This window comes from Orussus abietinus, unplaced genomic scaffold (genome assembly GCF_000612105.2).
Source record: "Orussus abietinus isolate OABI.00-Male unplaced genomic scaffold, Oabi_2.0 scaffold25, whole genome shotgun sequence".
Classification (NCBI taxonomy): domain Eukaryota; kingdom Metazoa; phylum Arthropoda; class Insecta; order Hymenoptera; family Orussidae; genus Orussus; species Orussus abietinus.
This window is the reverse complement of record NW_019394504.1, coordinates 197,257-219,704: the sequence shown is the minus strand read 5'-3', so window position 1 is coordinate 219,704 and position 22,448 is coordinate 197,257. Positions and strand designations below refer to the sequence as shown.

General features: G+C 46.5%; 3 protein-coding genes across 8 annotated transcripts; all 3 read left to right on the top strand.

Moving 5' to 3' along the window:
- Nucleotides 1-437: 437 nt before the first annotated feature.
- LOC105697672 (heterogeneous nuclear ribonucleoprotein H2) lies at nucleotides 438-7,297 on the top strand. 2 transcript variants are annotated; one of them, XM_012421210.1, is made up of 10 exons: nucleotides 438-621; nucleotides 1,097-1,368; nucleotides 1,445-1,588; nucleotides 2,185-2,323; nucleotides 3,666-3,838; nucleotides 3,931-4,124; nucleotides 4,195-4,314; nucleotides 4,395-4,509; nucleotides 4,590-6,869; nucleotides 7,271-7,297. In XM_012421210.1, the coding sequence occupies exons 2-9, from the start codon at nucleotides 1,110-1,112 to the stop codon at nucleotides 4,694-4,696; spliced, it is 1,251 nt and encodes a 416-aa protein (XP_012276633.1). In that variant the 5' UTR covers nucleotides 438-621; nucleotides 1,097-1,109; the 3' UTR covers nucleotides 4,697-6,869; nucleotides 7,271-7,297. The 2 variants fall into 2 exon arrangements, with proteins under 2 accessions (XP_012276633.1, XP_012276634.1); XM_012421211.1 differs by lacking the exon at nucleotides 438-621 and having other exon boundaries at nucleotides 1,110-1,368; nucleotides 4,608-6,869.
- Nucleotides 7,298-7,800: 503 nt separating this feature from the next.
- On the top strand, nucleotides 7,801-13,780 carry LOC105697670 (multidrug resistance-associated protein 5). 2 transcript variants are annotated; one of them, XM_012421208.2, is made up of 20 exons: nucleotides 7,801-8,003; nucleotides 8,074-8,307; nucleotides 8,442-8,615; nucleotides 8,712-8,859; nucleotides 8,926-9,074; nucleotides 9,144-9,254; nucleotides 9,345-9,505; nucleotides 9,639-10,103; nucleotides 10,184-10,310; nucleotides 10,380-10,528; nucleotides 10,611-10,726; nucleotides 10,825-11,012; nucleotides 11,112-11,394; nucleotides 11,462-11,615; nucleotides 11,713-11,841; nucleotides 12,028-12,304; nucleotides 12,406-12,571; nucleotides 12,644-12,827; nucleotides 12,888-13,080; nucleotides 13,144-13,780. In XM_012421208.2, exons 2-20 carry the CDS (start codon nucleotides 8,083-8,085, stop codon nucleotides 13,420-13,422), a joined length of 3,678 nt encoding a protein of 1,225 aa, XP_012276631.1. In that variant the 5' UTR covers nucleotides 7,801-8,003; nucleotides 8,074-8,082; the 3' UTR covers nucleotides 13,423-13,780. The 2 variants fall into 2 exon arrangements, with proteins under 2 accessions (XP_012276631.1, XP_012276632.1); XM_012421209.2 differs by lacking the exon at nucleotides 7,801-8,003 and having other exon boundaries at nucleotides 8,226-8,307; nucleotides 8,474-8,615.
- A 276-nt stretch (nucleotides 13,781-14,056) lies between these two features.
- Nucleotides 14,057-22,238, top strand: LOC105697702 (sodium leak channel non-selective protein). Of its 4 annotated transcripts, none has more exons than XM_012421284.2 (28): nucleotides 14,057-14,187; nucleotides 14,360-14,493; nucleotides 14,569-14,754; nucleotides 14,830-15,053; nucleotides 15,122-15,396; nucleotides 15,504-15,751; nucleotides 15,818-16,207; nucleotides 16,271-16,462; nucleotides 16,571-16,708; nucleotides 16,786-16,992; nucleotides 17,077-17,273; nucleotides 17,344-17,466; nucleotides 17,649-17,822; nucleotides 17,932-18,111; nucleotides 18,435-18,921; nucleotides 19,148-19,356; nucleotides 19,421-19,541; nucleotides 19,630-19,763; nucleotides 19,824-19,989; nucleotides 20,062-20,256; nucleotides 20,343-20,560; nucleotides 20,642-20,865; nucleotides 20,935-21,071; nucleotides 21,148-21,284; nucleotides 21,363-21,519; nucleotides 21,600-21,725; nucleotides 21,808-21,982; nucleotides 22,054-22,238. In XM_012421284.2, the coding sequence occupies exons 2-28, from the start codon at nucleotides 14,389-14,391 to the stop codon at nucleotides 22,230-22,232; spliced, it is 5,304 nt and encodes a 1,767-aa protein (XP_012276707.1). In that variant the 5' UTR covers nucleotides 14,057-14,187; nucleotides 14,360-14,388; the 3' UTR covers nucleotides 22,233-22,238. The 4 variants fall into 4 exon arrangements, with proteins under 4 accessions (XP_012276707.1, XP_012276706.1, XP_012276705.1 ...); XM_012421283.2 differs by having other exon boundaries at nucleotides 15,504-16,207; nucleotides 18,435-18,687; nucleotides 18,754-18,921; XM_023432556.1 differs by lacking the exon at nucleotides 14,057-14,187 and having other exon boundaries at nucleotides 14,389-14,493; nucleotides 18,435-18,687; nucleotides 18,754-18,921; nucleotides 22,054-22,232.
- Nucleotides 22,239-22,448: the final 210 nt, after the last annotated feature.

Below are 22,448 nucleotides of genomic sequence, written 5' to 3'. Positions count from 1 at the left end.
GAATAATTTTTGAAATACAGATTATAATACGTGAAAACCTAAAAAAATTGTTGCTATTGATATCAATGTTGTTATCAATGTCATTACTGAATGAACTTTCATCAAGGAACTGTTTAACATTTCTGGGAGAAAGTTGTTAGCCAGTGAGAAGACGCGTGAAAACGGTGATTTTGTAAACGCGCCTAAATATGGGATAAGTAACTTCCTGTTAAGCTGGAGTCCACTGAGCGCGATGCGTCAACGCATCTGCATGGAAAGCCAATCAAAACTTCGACGGAAGTGACGCACGAGGTTAAGCGTAGTTCCGATTGGTTCTTCATTTTCTACTCGTGAACGCGCCGCGCTCTGTACGACATCCGACGCTCTTAGTGGAACTTGAACTCTTCTCTGATTGGTTGGCTCCTCCGGGAGGGGATGCGGGCGGAATCGAGCCGAAACGAAGCCAAGACGGAGTGACGCCATTTCGCTCTTCGTATTTTTCGTACCTTTCGTTGGGTGTGCAGCCAGTTGCAGTAGACGTAGTGGGACTTCCACAAATCTCAAGAACGTTCTACTCTAACTGCAATCGCTTGGCAGAGCCGTGTGGTTTTCTCCTACGTTTAATTGACTATCCAGAAAACTGTAAGTATATTCACAGGGAAAGCGTGAAAAAGTGGGTGGGTTAGCGTCATGTAATCAAGAAATTTTTCACCCTGTCGGCAGCGGATTCGTATCTGGCCTAGAAATCTCTTTACGGACGATCTACCTGAAGTAGAAATATTCCTTTCAAATCTCGTATTTTTGAGCTCTTAATTTTTTATTATATACCTTAGCCGAGGACGATTATATTGCTAAAATCGCACATTGACTCGTGCTGGTTGTATCGCCGCATACCAACGACCTTCGATTTATCTCGCTTTTTTGTTTCCGGCGGAAATTTACACAATTTTCGGTTTGTGCTTTTCTCTCGCGTCTAAGCACGAATTTGTGAAGCATTATGATTTCTGATGCAGAGAACCAATGTAATCTCGTCTTCTATCGGAACGATTTTAGATTCTATGGCAATACGTAAATGCGTTAGTATTGTAGCATTAAAACTTATTTATTATTTATTTAGGAGCCAGTGCAGTATGTCTAACGGAAACGGAGATCACGACGACGAGGGCTACGTAGTTAAGTTGCGAGGACTTCCCTGGTCTACCACTGTCGACGAAATCATGAAATTCTTTAGCGATTGTAGTATTTCTCACGGTAAGGCCGGTATTCACATGACCATGTCACGCGAAGGCCGTCCTAGCGGAGAAGCATACATCGAGATGGAAACCGAGGAAGACATCGAGAAAGCTTGTAAAAGGGATAGAGATCATATGGGACATCGGTACATCGAAGGTACGTATACTTTACACGAATGCTTCTACATTAGGAAAATCACAGGATGCATAACGGTTTCTTCCTTAATTCCTAGTTTTCAAAGCAAAACGAGGTGAAATGGAATGGGTCGTAAAGAGAAGTGGTTTAAATTTGGAAAATGCCATGGACGACGGCTGTGTCAGGCTACGTGGGTTGCCGTTTGGCTGCTCTAAAGAGGAAATAGCTCAATTCTTCTCAGGTATGAAAGTATTTTATTCCGAGACTTGATTATCTTAATTATATTAAAATTCGTTATAGTTCATATGTAATTTTATTTTTTATTTCATTTTATCATAAAATTTGTTGGCTGTTAAATCCGTACGTTCTAATTTCGATTTACATTAAGTAACAACTTCGAAATGATTTTTATCATCAAAGAGCAAAGCGTAAATACTAGCGATGAATGTAAAGTCTTAAAAGAGTCGTTAAAGCTCCAATTGATAAACGCAATTTTTTGTTCCAAACTTTAAAATTTACATTCGTCTTGAGTATTGCTTTCACAGTTTATCGTTAACGCTGACGTTCCTGTTAAAGCTTAAGAAAATCAATATTGTTATAATTTTGCGTCTGTAGTCTCAAAAACGTAGTTGGAACTTAAGTCTTGACTCTGGAGCGAACAGCATTGAACCGACGTATGCGGTAAAGTAAATCTGCTCGTTCAAACCGGGGTACTTGCACGTATGTTAAGAGAACTAATCGATCTTGCTCTGTAAGGGTTTTAATAAGTTGAAGATTTTATATTGTCTAATGGGTGTTACTCGCTACAATGTCGTTGTTTGATTATGTGTGGGTCAGGGTTGGAGATATTGCCGAACGGGATTTCGCTACCGACAGACTACACGGGCCGCAGTACTGGGGAGGCTTACGTTCAATTTGTTAACAAAGATGTTGCGGAGCGCGCTCTGCAGAAACACAAGGAAAAGATAGGACACAGGTGGGGCACTGATGCTAGCCGGGTCTGGGTATACTTATGATTTTTCAATATCATTTTACGATCGTAGAACAAGTAGGCGTACTCAATCGATAGATGATAGCGCGAAACGGTCTTTAAGGAGGGACAGTTCCTTTACTCGAACGTTGCTCGTTTCCCCTTGGATGTTTCTCGTCTCTAAGAAACCTCGGTCGCGCTTTGCGAAGCTTCTGCTAAAAGGATCATTTTCTTTAATTCCTTTTGGAGTTGCGCGCCAGACCCATGACGCCGTCTCGGAAAATAATCCTTGAAAAGATCTCCCTCGATCCGAGCGTGAGTCGATTACGAAGAACCTAACGACCGGTAGTGGAACTGTCTTCCTAAAGACGCGATTAAGGAAAATTGAACGGTACGACGCTTAATCACCCGTGAGAAATGTACTGTTGGCCCGACCGAGGCTCGACCCGTGGGTGGGTGGCCCCTTACATCGTCGCTCGTCAACGAGCCCCGAATCCCATGGGAGAGTTTACCTAACCCTTACCGCCGTAACCGCGGTAGCGGTGCTAGGACCGAGGGAGGGCACTGCGGAGGTAGTAAACCATCAACTTCGTTTAACGCTAATGCTAATTCCCTGCGATCGCACTTTTACCTCGTCCAAGCCCTACAAGAGGGCCTCGAGTATGCGCGAATCTTGCATGAACGATCCACACGTCCGATCGTTACCAGAGTTCGTTGAAAAGTGCGATCGCAACAAACCTTGCTCGAAGGCGAGTACTGACTTACATCGGCGAACGAGTGGTCGAACCGAGACTGAACGTCGACCGTATGACCGTAGGCGCGGCTTGAGAAATTTCTTCTTTTTTTTTTTTTCCATTCCTTTGACACTCGAGTCTCTCCGGACTCGGGTACCGTCTCTTCGATGTTAAATTTCCGAGTAACAACCACGCTCCCTCGAGATGCACATGTCTAAGCCGTTGGAACCGCTCGATCGGAAGTCTTTTTTGTACGTTTGATGTGTCGACGCGCGTCACCGGTGTTCGTTCCTAGACCCGAGAAATGGCGATTTTAGGCTAAACGACAAGGCGACGTGAGATCTGTCGGAGGATCTTAGGAAATCCGCGATTGGATGATATTTTGTCTCCGGTTTGCCGTCCATGGAGGCTGGATATTTAATTTGATCGAGTCGCGGATCTCTGTGAGTCCTCGACCAGTCTGGCGACTCCTTGGAGGGCCTCGTCTCGAACAGGATCGAGCATCCTTCCTTTCTATCCTCGATAATCTCTCGATAATGCGAGCTTAAGTAAAGAAACGAAAAGGACTAGGTCGGTGGATTAAAAGACTGACTCGCGAATTCGGTGGCCAACAGATACATTGAGATATTCCGAAGCAGTCTGTCAGAAGTCCGCGCCAGTATCGGACCGAAAATGCGCGGAGGTCCGATGGGCGGTTTCAACCAGAGGCCTGCCCCTTACGATCTCAGCGACAGATTCGGTGGGATGAATCGCTACAGCAGCAACGGAAGGGCTTCTAGGAGCAGGGGTGAGACGCTTCCTTTGATTACCACGTTTCTAGTAAAATGAGGAGAAAAAGGAGAAAATTGACCGTCAATAATCCATTCGACGCAATCGCAGATTTCGACGGAGGCTTGTGGGGCAGTGGCAACAGTTTCGGATCTCGCAGCAGCAGTATGGGGATGCGAGGTGGATTGGACATGAAAGGCGGAAGTTTCCGGAGCAGCGGCGACAATTGGACCGGAAGTTCGGGCGTGCATTGCATACACATGCGCGGACTACCGTTTAGAGCTACCGAGCAGGATATAGCGGATGTGAGTTATCGGTGGAATTCCTGTCCGCCTGTAATGGCCGTGTACTTACGTTTTATTTCTTTCCCCCCAGTTCTTCAGACCCATCGTTCCCGTTAATATTCGGATTATTCTCGAGGACAGCGGCCGCGCATCCGGGGAAGCCGACGTGGAGTTCGCCACGCACGAGGAGGCCGTTAAAGCGATGCTCAAGGTTGTTCCACCGCTTTGGGGTTTAGGGAAGGAACCACTTATTTCTTTACTCTAATTTTTTCTCATTTGTTTTCGGCGCAGGACAAGAGTCACATGTCTCACAGATATATCGAGTTGTTCCTCAACTCTACGAACAGCTCGAGCGGCGGCGGGGGCGGCGGCATGTCGCTGGGTGGCATCGGAAACTTCTGTGGAGGTACTTGCGGAATTTCATTGAGTCCATTCGAGGAAACTGACCTTTCCGTTAAACAGTCGCCTCGAGTCTCGATTGATTAGTCCGCTTTTCTCGTCCAGGTTTGAGCAACAGCTTCAGGTCGGGCTACTCTCCCAGCAGCCGTGGATACAGCAGCCAGCTCGGGGGGAGTAATTACAATAGTTTCTGAGACAGATCTCGGCAGTTTTTCATTAACCGGCGATAAAAAATTGCCAAAATTCAAAGTACTGAAATCGACGTTGCAATCGTAAGTGGGACGACTTTTGGCAAAGCCGGGGTAACTACTTACAATGTTAGTTACAACGAAGGACGAAGAACCCTCGTAATGGCATCACTCTTACGGAAGAGAGCAACCGGGTAACGCGGTGCTCGGCCGAAAAATCGTCCGAGTTAATGCTGTAAACGTGTATATTACACCAAAAAGAATGATGCTGCAACTAGAGTGGATTCAAGTTACGAAGCAGTTGTGCTCTAATTTCTTGGTCGTTAGAGGAAACAGATAGGTATTAATGTTAAGATGAAGTAACGTTAAGGTAGACCTATAGTTGGTAAGAATCATTTTCCATGGAATTTAGTGTAACGGATATGTACGTGTATGCTCGACGAGGAAACTCGTCGATATAGGTATGAAACGAGAAAACGAACCTCACGTTGAAATTCTATGTCTGAATTGGAGAAAGGCGCGATTTTTGTTTCGAGTACGTCTTACGTAAATGGTTTGTCGAAGGAGCCGCGAGGTACGTCTATTTGAAAATCGATTTTTCGATTATGTAAAATATCCCCGAAAGCCGGTTAGGAAATAACTCGTCGTTTTTCATCCTTACGTAAGCGGGCGACCTTTAGGAAATTTTCTCTCGTTCCAGATTCGAATAATCTTCGGGCGATTATTTTGCGACTTTGGAATTGGGTCGCCTCGTAGGAAGGTTTTATGTACAAGGGTATGCGATTTAATACTAAAGCTCGATCACACACCGACAGCGTATAATTTTCTCGTTACACTTCTTACACCTTGAAGGAATCTCTCTCAACGTTTTTCAAATCAGGGCTGACTGGTTATCGGGGTGATTACGACCGTAGCGGCGGAATTCTACTTCGATTTAGCGATGTCAACTTAACTGATATTCATTGATGGTAGCCTTAGATTAAATACGACTAAGACTTATTTATTTCCTACTAGCGGACGTTCGTTTCGGTTACATAAGAAGTGTTCTTCACCTTTGTTGCGGTAAAGATGCGGTTACGCTTGTTGCGAATAGTCGCGCTCCTTAAAGTTTAACGTTTTATACCTGAAAGAAGAAAAGATATTTGGGGATCCGATAGGTCTTGGTCCGAGGGAAACCGCGATGGTCTCTTCAAGGTAAGAATCGGTGTCGGAGCAGACAATGTGTAGTCATTGTGAATTGTACTTTCCTGATAAATAAATATTAAGGATTTAGAAAGGCGAATTGGATTGCAGTCTTAATCGTGCCTTTGGGAAAACCAACGCAAGGCGAGGAAGATACGGCGAAGATCTTTTTCGCGATGACGCACCCACCGTAAACAATTTCGACCAGGGGCCGATTTCCCGACTGTTCGCTGATAAGCGAACCCCCACGAAGTTTCGATATCCACATTGAAACGTTCCCAATTTATGGACCTTTCGGAGCTCATTAGCGCTGTAAATTTGTACACGTGTCTGGGAGAGCTTGACAAAAGTCAATTACTCAACCGGACGGTGCCATTGACTTTTGCCGGAGATTGCGCCGCTAGTCATGCGATTCCGATTGGTAACGTCTGAATGTTACACCCAGACCTTGTTCGTTAAGAAAACTATTATTACGAATAAATTATCTGTCAGGCTCCCGCTAGATAGCGCAAATTTTCCCTTGGACTATGCTATCGGCATAGTGTATAGACACCCAGTAAGCAGCGACTGCTCGACACGTGGGCGCGGTCGACGCGGTGCGTGTCTCGAAAAGGCTCAGCGTCCTTGGGAACGTCAGTTTAATTGTTCCGATCGACAAGTAACCTGTAACCGGGATCACCTTACCCAGCATGGACGTTAAGGCGTTCCTCTTGGCTGGTGTTACTATCGCACGATCTCGCCCACTCGTAATCGTCTAATCGCAAGTATAATATCGTAAACGGTCCTTAATCACCGGAGTGACGGTGCAGTCGCACCGATAACACCCGAGATACTCCCGTCCGTGCTCCCTTCGGCAATTGAAATAGGATCCGAAGCCTCGAGGGGTAAACAGCGAGATCTTTCGTCGTCTTTGAGGAGGGATATATCTCTGAGAATCAAGGGAATCGTGAACGAAGAAATCTCCAGGATCTTCGAAAGGGCTTTGCCCTCTTGACACGTGAGTGGCGAGCGGGAAGGAAAAATCCTCTCCTTCTAATTTGTGCCCATCATTATGAAAGTGGTCTAAGTCATATATTTTTTGTTTCGAAATTACATTGAATTAATTTAGTTTGAAATAATGTGGCGTGAAATAACTGATAAACTCATTTTTTTTTTTTCAATTTTGACTTAGACCACTTTCATAATTATGGGCACGTTTATTCAATATCAATCGAGGGAAAAATCCAGGTATCATTTAATGTTACCTGTAGTCGCGGGTTAAGCTCGTCGGACTTTCAGAAATCCTTGCACTGGTGTTTCGGAAAATTTGCGAAATTTTTTTTCAAACCGCGGCAGGAATTACTTATTGATAATAATTGGAGATACAAGGTGGTAAATTGATATCAATTGTCTCGGTAGACACGAGCGACTGATCGGCGGGAGAAGCAACGATTCGAGGCCGCGGTCGAAGCTGGACTCTCCAAATCCTTGAGCCGATCTTCGATGCAGATTTTGTAAGAGCTAATTATAGCAGTCGAATGCGCCGTGACGCGTCGAGGAGACAGTAGCGGAGAATGTACAATCAAAGGCAGGCTGTGCGATACGTCCCGGGCAGAGGAGTCGAGAGATACAACGAGGCTTTTCGAACCTTGATTCCGATACGCTCGAGGCGGAAGTCAAGGTACTATATCGACGAATATCGGAGATCTTTTATTTTTATATTCATTGCCTTCTCCTTTCTCTTCGCAGGCAGAAGGATGTGATGCCTATAGACGAGGCCGGACTCTTCTCCTTCATCGCCTTTACGTGGATCTCGAAATATGTGTGGAAGGCGTATCGCGATGGCATTTTCCTCGAAGAGATGCCCGCCTTGTCGCCGTATGACGTCTGTGATTATAATTCTCAGAGGTAGTATTATTTATAGTTTGTATGTACATCGGGTAGGGCGTTGGTAAGACTCGTATATGATTATTAGCGGATGTATTAATGTGGAAACCTTTTCAGATTGGAAGCGCTATGGTTGGAAGAGGTGACGAAGCGAGGTGAAAAGCTGGCATCTTTCAGGTCTGCGGTTTGGAGATTCGTTTCCACCAGGATTTATGCTTCTTTGTTCCTGAACGGTTGTTCCGTCGTTCTGGGCTTCATAGGGCCTGTACGTGAGCGCTGCAATTTATGCCCTGAGAATCTTACAAAACCACTGATGCGTACTTTTAATTAAACAGGCGATTTTGATGAGGAACCTGCTGGAGTTTGCCCAGTCTCCGGAGGGCACCACGTGGGATGGATTGAAGTGGACTTTTCTATTGACTGCCTGCGATTTTCTACGAATAATGTTTGCAACTTGGTCCTTTGCGATGAGCTATAGGACGGCGCTAAGACTGAAGTCGGCTTGCTTGGCCTTGCTGTACAAAAAAATTATTTCCCTCAACAACCTAGGACACAAGAGCACGGGAGAGGTAAATCAATCTATGCAAATGCCAGTTGATCTCAAGATATTATTTGTATGCAGATGTACGTGGGGTGGCGCTTGAAATACCCGCCTCCCTTTATCGAAATTAAATTTTACGAAATTATTTGACGATTACCCTAGCTGATTAATATGTTCTCTAATGACGGGCAAAGACTGTACGATGCGATGATTACTGGGCCCCTGATTGTCGGAGTTCCGATAGTGACTATATGCGGAGTGATATACATTCTCCGATTACTTAGCCCTATGGCTCTTCTGGGAATTATCGTCTTCCTCCTGTTTTATCCCATTCAGGTAAATCCGCCCACTTTTTAAAATATTCTCTTTACTTGGGTTACTGCTCTTTGCGCGATAATTCATTTACCTGTTTTCCGTATCTTTTTTCGACAGTACGCGATATCGCGACTCGTCAGCTATTTGAGGAGAGGAACTGTTCGAATCTCCGATACCAGAATCAGATTGGTGAACGAGATGCTGGAGTGTATAAGACTGATCAAGATGTACGCCTGGGAAAACCATTTTTGCAAGGATCTTCTCGGTAAGTGCTGCACGAAAGAAAGAAAAAAAAAATTAATATGGCGATGACAATATTTACGAATTTTAGACGTTCGAGCTAAAGAGCAAAACAGATTGATGAAGACGGCTTACTTTCAAAGCATCGCCGTATCGTTGGCACCTGCAGCTCCGGTAATATCTGCGATCATAACTTTCCTAGCACACGTTTCAGCCGGTTATGATTTAACCGCTGCACAGGTAATAAACTAAATTGCAATGTACACGAGATAATTTAAAGTCGCATTATCTGACATATTTTACTTTCAGGTATTTCCCCTCGTATCGTTCTACAATACACAAATCCGTAATTCGTTTAACAATTTGCAATATGCCGCGGGCAATGTTTACGAGGCTACCGTATCAATCGATAGGCTGAAGGTGTGTACTTCATATTTTTCTTTTTACTTATTCCACGAAAATGCAGCAAAACGTCATTAATTAATTTTTTATTTTTTTCACTGTAATCAGAGCATTTTACTACTGAAAAGTGAGAGCTGCCCGATATCGAGACCAATAGTCACATCTCAGGCGCTGGCCATTGTAAACGGAACGTTCGTCTGCGATCGCTATACAGGCCAGGAGAAGAATCCAACTTCTACTTCTAAAAGTCTGAAGATAAAGAGAAAACAGTAAGTTCCCTGAAATTCGATAAAAGTAATGGTACACCTTCATGCGGAGCCATGTCAATCTTGGGAAATCGGTGAAACGGATGTTTGCTATTCGTCCCGTAGGAAGAATCCTTTTTTCCGCGGACATTTGCAGGGAGAACAATTCGGAGGAGCAAGAGGCGTGCGAGCGTCTGAACGTTGGAGGAGCGGGAAATATCGAGAACGCCGAAAGCGTCGTACTCCTGGACGACGTCACTTTCGAGGTGACAAAGGGTAAACTGGTCGGCGTTTGCGGCCACGTCGGCAGTGGAAAGTCTAGTCTTCTGTTGGCCTGTCTGGGACAACTGCAGATCAAAGAAGGACAACTGTTGAGAGACGGCACTTGTGCTTACACGAGTCAACGAGCCTGGATCGTGAACGCCACTTTGAGGGAAAACATTCTCTTCGGTCATGACTATAATCCTAGTCGGTACCAAGAGGCGATATCTGCCTGTTGCTTGACCGAAGACTTGAAAGCAATGCCAGCTGGCGACCGCACGGAAATAGGGGAAAAAGGAATTAATCTGTCAGGAGGTCAAAAACAGAGAGTCGCTTTAGCCCGAGCCTATTACGCCGACCGGTAATTACACTAATTACACGCTACGTCACTTGTAAGGAAGTCGGAGGGATTATTTTATGAGACATTTTTTTACCGTGCAGCGACATTTACTTCCTGGACGACCCGCTAGGTGCCCTTGATGCGCACGTCGGTCCTCGCGTTTTCCAGGACTTGATCCTGAAGGACTTGCGATCCAAGACCGTCGTCCTCGTGACCCATCAAGTGAAAGTATGTAATGTTCGGGTATTTAATTTAAATACGGGAACTGAGTCTGGCTCAGCGTTGTATCGGTTTCAGTACCTGCAACGATGCGCCGAGATTTACGTGATGCGGAAGGGAAAAATCGTGGAGCACGGGACACACGAAGAACTTCTTGCATTGAACGGAGAGTACACCTCCATGGTCGAAGCGGGGTGCTCGGAACCTGAAGCGGACTCTGCCGCTGAGTATGGCAGCTTTACTATTAATTTTGCATGAATAAAATACATTAAGTTAAATTTAACCGAGAGTCTTCTCGAAAACTCGTAGGAAATCTACAGAAGAGGAGGGAATCTCACAGGATGGTCTCGAATTCGATGGGTATCGCGGGTCGAACGCTACTTCCGATACTTGTACCAAAGATGAACTCGAAGGTAACGAGGCCGGTGAGTTAACGTGTCCTCTTATTTTACCCCTACAAATTTGCATGGGAAAAATGCAACATCGAATGTAGGGTAGTTGTACCATAGTTTGTTACTTGTAGATGGTAAGCTGACTACGGCGGAGAAAACTGGGCACGGTGATATCAAGACCCGTGCGTACCGTGCGTACATCAGAGCGGCCGGTGGTTACTGGATAGTTGTTTTAGTAGTCTTCGCATTTTTTCTGAACGTTGGTAGCACGGTATTCAGCTCTTGGTGGCTCGCCATTTGGCTGAACGCGAAGGGCGGGGTGAGTATAATTTTTGCAACTCCTTAGTGGCATGGATTAACGATTCCCTAGAATCGGAACCGTCCAGTGACGTTGATAAAAGTCGTTGGCTCTTTGCAGAATTATACTCGCGAAGGAGGAAATGGAACCGTGATGGAACATTCGAGAAGTTTGAAAGACAATCCAGATTTTGAATTTTATTACACGATATATGGGGCCAGCATCGGAGTCATTCTGTTGACTAGTTTTATCCGCGGCTTTGCTATAACTCGCACTGCGATAAAGGCGTCGACTACTTTGCATAACGCAGTGTTGAAAAAAATAATAGCCGCACCGATGCGATTTTTTGAGACCACGCCAGTAGGAAGGATACAAAACATGTTCAGCCGAGACATAGATGAAGGTAGAAATAATTCCTTCCTCGATAAAAATCCGGGATTAATAATGTATAATTTCTAATCCATTTGCAGTTGACAACAGGTTGCCATTTACTTTGGAAACCATCATTCAGAATGTTATCGTCATACTATTTGCTGTTGTCGGCGTGTGTGTAGTGTTTCCATGGTTTATGGTGCCCCTCGTAGTTCTGGGCGCCCTCTATTATTACATCGGAAAAGTATTTAGGTATGATCTCTCGTCTTTTTAAGGACTGCGAAGTAATAATTCCAATTCGGACGAAGCTGCATAATTTCTTACATGAAAAAAAAAAATTACTTTTCAGAGTTGCAGCCAGAGACTTAAGACGAATAGAAAATGTGTCCAGATCTCCTATATTCAGTTTTATCACAACGACGATTCAAGGATTGAGTTCAATTCGTGCGTTCAATAAGGAGGATGAGAGCATGGCAAAGTAAAATCGATTCTATCGCTTGAGTAGCAAATGGAAATGTGATTTCTACTAAGGTAGATTTCAAGTTTAACTTTCCTTTGAATAATCTTGATTATCGACTCATGGTTCCATTAGCTACTCGAGTCTGCCAATTTTTAATTACCCCTAAATAGTCGCTGATAATTACCAGCTTCGTCATGTTTCCAGATTCGTACAATTGTTTGACTTCAACAATGCTTGCATGTACGTATGCAATTCCACGATCCGATGGCTGGCGTTTCGTTTCGATAATCTGTCTGTACTGGCAATATGCGTGACGGCGTTGTTGGTGACATTTTTTAAAGGTCATGTACCTCCTCCACTGGCAGGTTTAGCGTTGGCATATTGTGTTCACATTTCTGGAGTATTCCATTACACCGTAAGAGTCATCACTGAAACAGAGATGAAGTTTATAAGCGTCGAGAAGATGGAGGATTATTTGCGCGTGAGTGACGTTTTTATCCTTCAAATTACTTATTCCTTAAATCGCTCGGGGTGATGAATTAGATTATACGAGGACGCCCTTTCGACGTGGAACTATTTTAGACTTTGGAGAACGAACACGACGGGAGAAAGTGCCTAGAGAATCTTCCAGACGATTGGCCGCCTGGTGGTGATATTAAATTTGATGCCGTACAAATGAGGTACCGAAAGGGCTTGCCGCTTGTCTTAAAAAATGTCACGTTCCATGTCAAGCCTGGGGAAAAAATAGGTGAGAAATTACGTGATCAACAAACAATGTCAACTTGGGCAAATTTTTTTATTATCCAATTAATTCCTTCAGGAGTCGTAGGAAGAACGGGATCGGGCAAGAGCTCCCTCACTACGGCACTCTTCAGTCTGGTCAAGCTTTCCAGTGGGAGAATTAAAATCGACAACGTAGATATCTCTCAAGTAAAATTGGAGTTACTCAGGAGCAAGCTATCCATCGTACCACAGGATCCTGTACTGTTCAGTGGAACTATCAGGTAGATATTTGTCGCTGATAATTAATTTTATCACCGTCCTGATTCAATCCGTATTCGTAGATCAAATTTAGATCCGTTCGAGATTCACCTGGACGCTGAAATTTGGGAGGCACTGGAAAAAACACAGCTGAAAGCAAGGGTGCAGATTATTCCTGGACAGTTGGATGCCGCCGTAGGGTTTGGTGGAGATAATTTGAGTATGGGCGAAAGACAGCTTCTTTGCTTGACGAGATCTTTGCTCCGTCGAAGCAAGGTACGTTTTCCATAATTTTGCGTTTCCTTTTCTGTCAAGTTAAGCGGGGACTTTGTATTTTAGATATTGGTCCTGGACGAAGCCACCGCTGCGGTTGATCCGGAAACGGAGACGGCGCTCGAAGCTACGGTACAACAGGAATTTTTGCATTGTACAGTTTTAACGATAGCACACAGGTTACAAACTATTTTATCCTGCGATCGAATCCTTGTAATGGCGGATGGCCGAGTATCGGAGTTCGACGAGCCAAAGAATCTCCTCTCAAACCCGAATTCCGAATTTTCCAAATTAATGGCCTCGGCGGAAATGACCGTAAAAGAATCTTTAAAAAAGAACGCCTAAATCGATGTGCCTTTCAGATTGCTATCAGTATTTTTAATATCTAGTATTAACGAATGTTGCATGAAAGTGCATTTATTCCGTCACACCCCCCTGATAACGAGTCTCAATGGAACACAATGAACCGTCACTTAAAAAATGTGATAGAATACGTGAGTTGACTTAAATGAAATATTTACAACTCCGAACTACCTCGAGCAATCGTTATCTTAAGGACGTTCATGTTATCTTAAGATACACGACCTACACTAATAACGCGCAGTTGAAAGAGTTATAACTAGCTAAGATTAACATTTTTCTTCCACATCGTATTGCATTATTAAAATAAGAAATAAATGGCTTTTTCCTAGTACGTTTTAAATCTTGCAATTTTCTTAAGGAACTCGTGAAAATCATTTTTATTTATATTTATCGGTGGGCTGTTTTAGTGAAATAAATGTGGCGATCGGCGGGCCCTTTTGTTAATAAATAAAATAGGCGAGCGGAGGTAAATTTAGGACACTCGAAGGCGTCTATATATCCCGAGGATGTCTTGGTCGAGTCTAGGACATTCGAAATATTGATTTTACAGGGTGCTACTGCTCATGCCCAGCATCTGTGTCGGGTGCTCGGCGGAGCTCCACCGAAAGTTGACCGCCATGCCGCCAGCTTGTTATTGCTAAGATGTTTATCCGCCGTTAAATTTGATCGTTACTTTATGTCAAATGTAGTTTATTCAATTTGCCGTAAAGGCAGGGTGTTTCGTCGACAGGTGCCCTTCGGGGAAAGGTAAGTCATTTCCTGCGAGCCGGCGAAAACCTGGAGAATATTCGGATGGACTTGTCCGAGGGTCGCTTAAATTCAAGTAAAACCTGGAAAAGAAATTGCGGAAGGAATTATTTAGCACCCTCGGTCAAGAGACGAGAGAGCTCGGTATTACTTTGAACCTTTCACTTTTTAGGCCTCACCATTGCGAACATAATCCCGATTATGATGCTGGGGCGGAAGCAGAGCCTCAAAGGGGAACCCGTCCTGGCCGATTACGGCCCGGAAGAGTCCCTCAATGAAAGCGCTGACATAGAATGGGTGAACAAGGTAACCGAAGATCTTTCATTCTTGAATTTGAAACTGGTCCGAAGACTAAAAAATGTAATCTTTCCTGTAATCCAGCTATGGGTTCGAAGATCGATGAGGTTTTGCGCCCTCGTCTCGCTGGCCTCGGTTTGCCTGAACACCCCGAAGACCTTCGAGAAGGTCCCACCTCTTCAGTACGTGACCTTCGTCTGCGATCTCGTGGTCACCTTCCTCTTCACTGCCGAAATGATCGCGAAGATGCACATACGGGGAATACTGAAGGTACGCGACACCTTCCACTAATCGTAACGAGTAGACGGACCGGAAAGTTAGACGGAGACTCAGAGATCGTTTCAGGGAGAGGTGCCCTACCTGAAGGACCATTGGTGCCAATTTGACGCGAGTATGGTGCTGTTCCTCTGGTTCTCCTGCATCCTGCAGATGTTCGAAATGCTCGGCTTCGTCCTGAAGTTCAGCTGCGCCTCCATCATCAGGGCACCGAGACCGCTCATCATGATCCGATTCCTCCGCGTCTTCCTCAAGTTCTCCATGCCCAAGTCGAGGATCAACCAGATCTTCAAGTGCGTATCCGTTCTTCAGATTCGACGATTCCGAACGACTTCGAACCTTTAGATGTCTCTGTTTGCAGGCGATCGAGTCAACAGATCTACAACGTCACCTTGTTCTTCTTGTTCTTCATGTCGCTGTACGGACTGCTGGGCGTGCAGTTCTTCGGCGAGCTGAAGAACCATTGCGTGCTCAACTCCACGGATCCTAGCTACATCACGATAAACAGCATGGCGATACCGGACACCTTCTGCTCGACGGATCCCGAGTCCGGGTACCAGTGCCCGGAAGGGATGAAGTGCATGAAATTGGAATTGTCCAAGTACATCATGGGGTTCAATGGATTCGACGAGTTCGGTAGGAATGAACGATCGCGCCATGAACTATGGAGGAATACATATTATTACCATGTAGTTTCCGATACCGTCGCCGGGATATTTACCCAAATTACGTGCTGGTTTCAGCAACCAGCATATTCACGGTGTACCAAGCGGCCTCCCAAGAGGGCTGGGTCTTCATCATGTATCGCGCCATAGACAGTCTACCTGCCTGGAGAGCCGTCCTTTACTTCAGCACGATGATATTCTTCCTGGCGTGGCTCGTCAAGAACGTCTTCATCGCCGTTATCACCGAGACCTTCAACGAGATCAGGGTGCAGTTCCAACAGATGTGGGGCGTGCGCGGTCATATCAGCAACAGCTCGGCCTCTCAGGTACGAGGATCGTGCCGGCCTTGCTTGGACGTTTTTTATCTTCTCTATTATTTTCATCCATCGCAGATATTAACCGGCGACGACAACGGCTGGAAATTGGTAACCCTGGACGAGAACAAACACGGGGGCTTGGCGTCGCCCTTGTGTCATGCTATTCTCAGGTCTCCGCAATTTCGCATGGTGGTCATGTGCGCCATTTTGGCGAACGGCATCACGACGGCCACCATGAACTTCAAGCACGATGAGAGGCCGAGGCACACTTATTACGACAATTACTATTACGCGGAGATAGCCTTCACGATTCTGCTCGACCTCGAGACCCTCTTCAAGATCTGGTGCCTGGGCTTCCGTGGCTACTACAAACACTCGATCCACAAATTCGAGCTCTTACTCGCCATAGGGACGACGATACACATCCTTCCGTTCTTCTACCTCTCGGGGTTTACTTATTTTCAAGTAAGTACTCGTTTCGGAGGAAGTCTCGTTTGTGGACATCTTTGACCAGGAATTTATCTTCAGGTTCTCAGGGTGGTCAGGCTCATCAAGGCGTCGCCCATGCTCGAGGACTTCGTTTACAAGATCTTCGGACCCGGGAAGAAACTCGGGAGCCTCATCATCTTCACGATGTGCCTGCTGGTTATTTCTTCCAGCATCTCCATGCAGCTTTTCTGCTTTCTCTGCGACTTTACCAAGTTCGAAACGTTTCCAGAGGTAGTACTCGCTCTTCGGATTCTCGACGACCTAGTAGAAAGAACCTAACGAACGGTAAGCATTAGATTTTGACGAAGGCTAATGGGATTTTCTTTTTCCAATCTGCAGGCCTTCATGTCCATGTTCCAAATTCTTACGCAAGAAGCTTGGGTCGAGGTCATGGACGAAACTATGCTGAGGACCCACGAGACCATGGCGCCGTTCGTTGCCGTGTATTTTATTCTTTATCATCTCTTCGTCACTCTGGTGAGAATCTGGAACTGCCAAAATGAGGGAAGGTGAAATTTTCACATTTTCACGGATCACTACGTCTTTCCTTTTAGATTGTGCTGAGTCTGTTCGTCGCCGTGATTTTGGACAATTTGGAGCTCGACGAGGATATCAAGAAACTGAAGCAATTGAAGTTCCGCGAACAGAGTGCCGAGATCAAGGAGACTTTACCGTTTAGACTGCGTATTTTCGAGAAATTTCCGGACAGTCCGCAGATGACGTGTTTGCACAAAGTGCCATCGGATTTTAACCTACCGAAGGTAATTCCAGCTGGGCGAAAGGTTTAATCGTTAACGTTCACAGGTTGTCAATCCAGATGTTTCCTTGAATTTCAATGCCACCAGGTACGGGAGAGCTTCATGCGGCAGTTCGTCTTCGAGGTCGAGGACGAGGAGAACGAGGGCACGAAAAGGATCAACGAAACCTTCGACTCGAAAATGGTTTACCGCAAGCAGCGCCCGGTAAAGATACTAAACGATCCGCCGAAGGTGAGGAACGTGGCGACCAGCTTGAAGAAGGCAGCCGTCGTCTACGTAATCAAGTACGTGTCCAGTTTCGAGGGTTTTATAAGCGGCGAGAACGTTCGTTATTAATATTTTTATTCCTATCAGCGACTCGAACAACCAGCGGTTAATGCTCGGAGACTCGGCGATGATCCCCGTCCCGGGTAAAGGTCTGCTGAAGCCCCAAGGGACCGTCAGCAGTGCGAAACAACTGCGCATAGATCAGAAGAAGTAAGTCGTCAAAGCCGTGGCAAACCTCCGAGGAAATCTCCCTCGGCGGAAATTGAAAGGGTCGTCCGGATCTCCCACTTAGTCTTCAAGAACCCGAGCCAGGAGTCGTGGCTCGTTTTCTCCGGAGAAGGGGCCCAGCGGGGATTCGTTCAAGTACGAGGGTCGGGTCTCGCTGTTTCCAGGTCGATTCGTCGCAGCGTGCGCAGCGGGTCCATTAAGCTGAAGCAGACGTACGAGCACCTGCTGGAGAACGGCGACATCGGGGCGATTAACCGAGTGAGTTCGGCGCGCAGCAGACCCCACGACCTGGACATCAAGTTGCTCCAAGCCAAGAGGCAGCAGGCGGAGATGAGAAGGTCAGAACTCCCGGCGAAGCTCCGGGGCCGAAGCTCGGGTCCGGTAGACGGGAACTCGATTACGGGGAGAGAGGGAGGTCCGGTCCGAAGACTGTCGCGCTGGTTTCAGAAACCAACGCGAGGACGATCTGAGGGAGAACCATCCCTTCTTCGATACGCCCCTGTTCGCGGTACCTCGCGAGAGCAAGTTTCGAAAGATCTGCCAGCTGCTCGTCTATGCCCGGTACGACGCAAGATTGAAAGATCCGTTGACCGGGAAGGAGAGAAAAGTGCAGTATAAGAGTTTACAGTGAGTACGTCGTGTCGTATCCCGTACGTGTCCGGCCGTCTTCCGTTTTCTCGGTCGATTGACCCGTTGCCTGCCCGAGACGCCTCGCAGGGTCGTCATGCTCCTTCCTTGAACTTGCACGATCACCTGAAATGTGAGGTCGCTGGTTCAGGGCGTCGTCCTGGATCCAGTGGTACTTTGATCGGTAGAGGGAAATCGAAACGAAGCGTGGCTTTTCTTTCTTTCACGATCCGTCCGGGTGGCGAGGAACGGGTCAACGATCACCGCGATCCAAGTCCCCTTGAACGGGTCCTCTGAGAGCGCGTCGCATCCCTAATTTCCAGCAATTTTCTCGGATTGGTCACGTACTTGGACTGGGTTATGATATGCGCCACCACGCTCTCCTGCATATCCATGATGTTCGAAACTCCGAGGTACCGCGTTATGGAAATCCCGGCGTTGCAGATCGCCGAGTACGGCTTCGTGATTTTCATGAGCCTAGAGCTGGCTCTGAAGATCCTGGCCGACGGACTCTTCTTCACCCCGAAGGCCTACATCAAAGACGTAGCTTCCGTTCTAGACGTGTTCATTTACGTGGTAAGAGTCGCGAGGCGAGCGAGGTCCGGGATCGTCATTCACCGGGAACGGGTTCGACTCTTTCAGGTCAGCCTGGTCTTCCTCTGCTGGATGCCGAAAAGCGTCCCGCCCAACTCCAGCGCCCAGCTCCTCATGATTCTCCGCTGCGTACGACCGCTCCGAATCTTTACCCTGGTGCCTCACATGAGGAAGGTCGTCTACGAGCTCTGCAGAGGCTTCAAGGAGATCCTGCTGGTGGGCATGACCGAGACGAGTCGGACCTCGCCTCCGCCTTTCGTCCTTGCTTCCTTGGGTTTCCGTGGTTCCTTTCGTCGAGCCCTCTGCCGGTTTCGGTTTCCATCTTCCTAGAGTAACGAAATACCGGTGTAATGAATATTTTCTACCCTTTGCGATGAGGAAGTGGCAACGAATCTACGTTTTTCGTCGCTCGGGAGGAACCTATCGCCTCGTTGTCTCTTAGGTATCCACCCTGCTCATCTTGCTGATGTTCATTTTCGCGAGTTACGGAGTCCAACTCTACGGCGGCAGACTGGCTCGCTGCAACGACCCCACGATCCTCAAGCGAGAGGACTGCGTCGGCGTCTTCATGAGGAGAGTCTTCGTGACCAAGATGAAGCTCCAGCCTGGACAGAACGAGAGCTATCCTTCCATCCTGGTACCTCGAGTCTGGTAAGTCCGACCTCGGAGAGTCCTCAGGGAGGAGTCCATCTAATCGGATTTTACTCCTTCAAAGGGCAAACCCTAGAAGATTCAACTTCGACAACATCGGCGATGCCATTTTGGCGCTCTTCGAGGTCCTCTCCTTCAAGGGCTGGCTCGACGTCAGGGACGTTCTCATCAAGGCGCTGGGCCCGGTAAAATTTATTTCCGCTCCTTCCACGTTTACCCAAAATGCCGATCCTTTACTTCGCGAGCCGATAAACGGCTTTTCCGTGGTTCCAGGTCCACGCTATCTATATTCATATCTACATTTTCCTGGGATGCATGATCGGACTGACCCTCTTCGTTGGCGTCGTCATCGCCAATTATTCCGAGAACAAGGGTACCGCCTTACTCACCGTCGACCAGAGACGCTGGTAAGACGATCGAGTACGAAAAGATGGATCTTCGGAAGTTACTCTTATCCTCGTTTCCAGGTGCGACCTGAAGAAGAGACTGAAGATAGCGCAACCTCTTCATCTGCCCCCGAGACCTGACGGCAAGAAGTTCCGGGCCTTCATTTACGACATCACGCAGAACATCTATTTCAAGAGATTCATCGCCGTAATGGTGCTGATAAACAGTGCTCTTCTCTGCGTCTCGGTAAGCTAGCTGCGTAAGCTAGGGCCCTTAGAGAGATGGGTACATGCGTAAGTACTGTACTTCCCGGCACAGTGGAGAGTCGAAGAAGAGCACACCGAAGCGTTGGCGACCGTTTCGACGATGTTGACGCTGATCTTTCTAGTCGAGGTGATCATGAAGAACATCGCGTTCACACCTCGCGGGTACTGGCAGTCCAGGAGGAACAGGTATGACCTTTTGGTCACCGTCGTTGGAGTCATCTGGATAATCGTGCACTGCACGATGCAGGTATGCAAATTTCTCCGGTAACGTTAACGTCTCTACAACCATGCCAGAGTTAAAAGTATTAAACTTGGAATTTTTAATATCCCTAGAACGATCTCTCCTATGTGATCGGCTTCATGGTCGTGATCTTGAGGTTCTTCACCATCACCGGGAAGCACACCACCCTGAAGATGTTGATGCTCACGGTCGGAGTCTCCGTCTGCAAGAGCTTCTTCATCATATTCGGGATGTTCCTCTTGGTTTTCTTCTACGCTCTGGCTGGGACCATTTTCTTCGGTACCGTCAAATACGGCGAGGGCATAGGAAGGTAATTTCTCTTCGGTAATAAAGCTGTTTTAGGTAATTAAATTAATAGAAAATAATTAATGCCGTTTGCGGGATCCAATAGGCGTGCCAACTTCGAGTCACCGGTGACCGGAGTTGCGATGTTATTCCGCATTGTCACCGGCGAGGATTGGAACAAAATCATGCACGATTGTATGGTGCAACCGCCGTATTGTACCCCAGCTGCCAATTATTGGGAGACCGATTGCGGAAACTTCCATGCCTCGCTGGTCTACTTCTGCACCTTCTACGTCATCATCACCTACATCGTTCTGAATCTACTAGTCGGTAGGTATCGACGACTCCTTTTTACGAGTCTTGCCCATAGTTGATTCGAATTTTCCCTGGTCACTGCAGCTATCATCATGGAGAACTTCTCTCTGTTCTACTCGAACGAAGAGGATGCACTTCTGTCGTACGCGGACATCAGAAATTTCCAGAATACCTGGAACGTGGTGGATATTCATCAACGAGGAGTCATACCAGTTAGGCGAGTTAGTAATTTTCTTATTTAATCCCTTTACCGCAGCGTCAGTTTGGTGGACCAATTACGAGAAATCCGAGTTTCAGGTGAAGTTCATCCTGCGGCTACTCAAGGGAAGACTCGAGACGGATCCACAAAAAGACAGGCTGTTGTTCAAATATATGTGCTATGAACTGGAGAGGCTACATAATGGCGAAGATGTTACATTTCACGACGTCATTAAGTAAGGATCTTATTAAAAAATTATTGCTACCGCGTTTCCATGTGTTCTAATCGAGCCAATCTCGTCTTTCGTTTATAGCATGCTATCGTACCGCTCGGTGGACATTCGCAAAGCTCTTCAACTGGAAGAACTTCTGGCACGAGAGGAGTTTGAATACATTATAGAGGAAGAGGTGGCGAAGCAAACTATAAGGACGTGGCTAGAAGGATGCCTGAAGAAGATTCGCGCCGTTGGTGTAAGGAATCGAATGACCGAGACATAATAGAGGATTTTTCGGAATGATCTTCCCGGGATGAGCAAATTCCTTTTTTTCAGAAGCAGCAAAACAGTTTGATCGCGGGCCTCCGTGCAACGAATGATGCAACGACTCCTGCGCAAGATCAACCCGAGGAGAAAAGTAAAGAAATCGGGCAGGATCGCGAGGAAGAGGTCGAGGCGAAGGTAGAACCCGAGATTTTTATCCAACAAATTTCGGAATCCTCCGTCCTACCTGTTGCGGTAATAATTTCTATGCGTTGCTTAGGAGGTAGATGGTCTCAAACACCGCAACAAGAAACCCGTCGTCCTTCCGAGGTCGGACAGTATAGGAAGTGGTTCCGGCAGGAAATATCTCGCTCCTACTTTATCAGACCCTGCGTCTGTCAGGACTGATAAGGAAAAAATTAGCGCATCCAAGAAGAGGAATAGTAGACCTTCTCGTAAGTACTACAAAACGTGGAAGGAACAAGTGTCGAGTAATCCAGGATGTCGTCATAAGAATTTGTTGCAGCGACTGTTAAAAATAATTTGCCACACCTCACGGAAGGGACCGAACAGAGCAAGCAACCGAGAGAGACGGCGCATTCTAAGGCACCTGTTCCGAAAACCTCCGCAGTCCTGGCAGAAGTTCGAGAATGGTGGTGCGATCAATTGGCCTACAATTCAGAATCCAGTGACGAAGATTCTTGAACTAAAGGTTACCGATTTTTTACGCTTTTATTTAATTCTTTTTTTTCTTTTCAATGACTCTGTGCGACCACCGGAGCCGTTTCGAGCTGGGGCGCTTTATCATTTTTATACAAAAATGACAAATGGTATACCTCAGGTTGTTAGACGTGTAAGAGATCATTATTCAATGAGCATATGTACCTAGGTGTGAACGGGGTGCGACATTAACGGCTATCG

Bases quoted from the DNA above. Each gene is read 5' to 3' on its own strand.
- LOC105697672 (XM_012421210.1), top strand. From the start codon at position 1,110: ATGTCTAACGGAAACGGAGATCACGACGACGAGGGCTACGTAGTTAAG. The intron at 1,589-2,184 runs GTATGAAAGTAT...TGTGTGGGTCAG, and splicing joins AATAGCTCAATTCTTCTCAG to GGTTGGAGATATTGCCGAAC. The intron at 4,125-4,194 runs GTGAGTTATCGG...CTTTCCCCCCAG, and splicing joins CCGAGCAGGATATAGCGGAT to TTCTTCAGACCCATCGTTCC.
- LOC105697670 (XM_012421208.2), top strand. From the start codon at position 8,083: ATGAGGAACCTGCTGGAGTTTGCCCAGTCTCCGGAGGGCACCACGTGG. The intron at 8,616-8,711 runs GTAAATCCGCCC...TTTTTTCGACAG, and splicing joins TCCTGTTTTATCCCATTCAG to TACGCGATATCGCGACTCGT. The intron at 10,727-10,824 runs GTGAGTTAACGT...TGTTACTTGTAG, and splicing joins ACTCGAAGGTAACGAGGCCG to ATGGTAAGCTGACTACGGCG.
- LOC105697702 (XM_012421282.2), top strand. From the start codon at position 14,389: ATGATGCTGGGGCGGAAGCAGAGCCTCAAAGGGGAACCCGTCCTGGCC. The intron at 19,542-19,629 runs GTAAAATTTATT...CCGTGGTTCCAG, and splicing joins TCATCAAGGCGCTGGGCCCG to GTCCACGCTATCTATATTCA. The intron at 21,285-21,362 runs GTAAGGATCTTA...TTTCGTTTATAG, and splicing joins ACATTTCACGACGTCATTAA to CATGCTATCGTACCGCTCGG.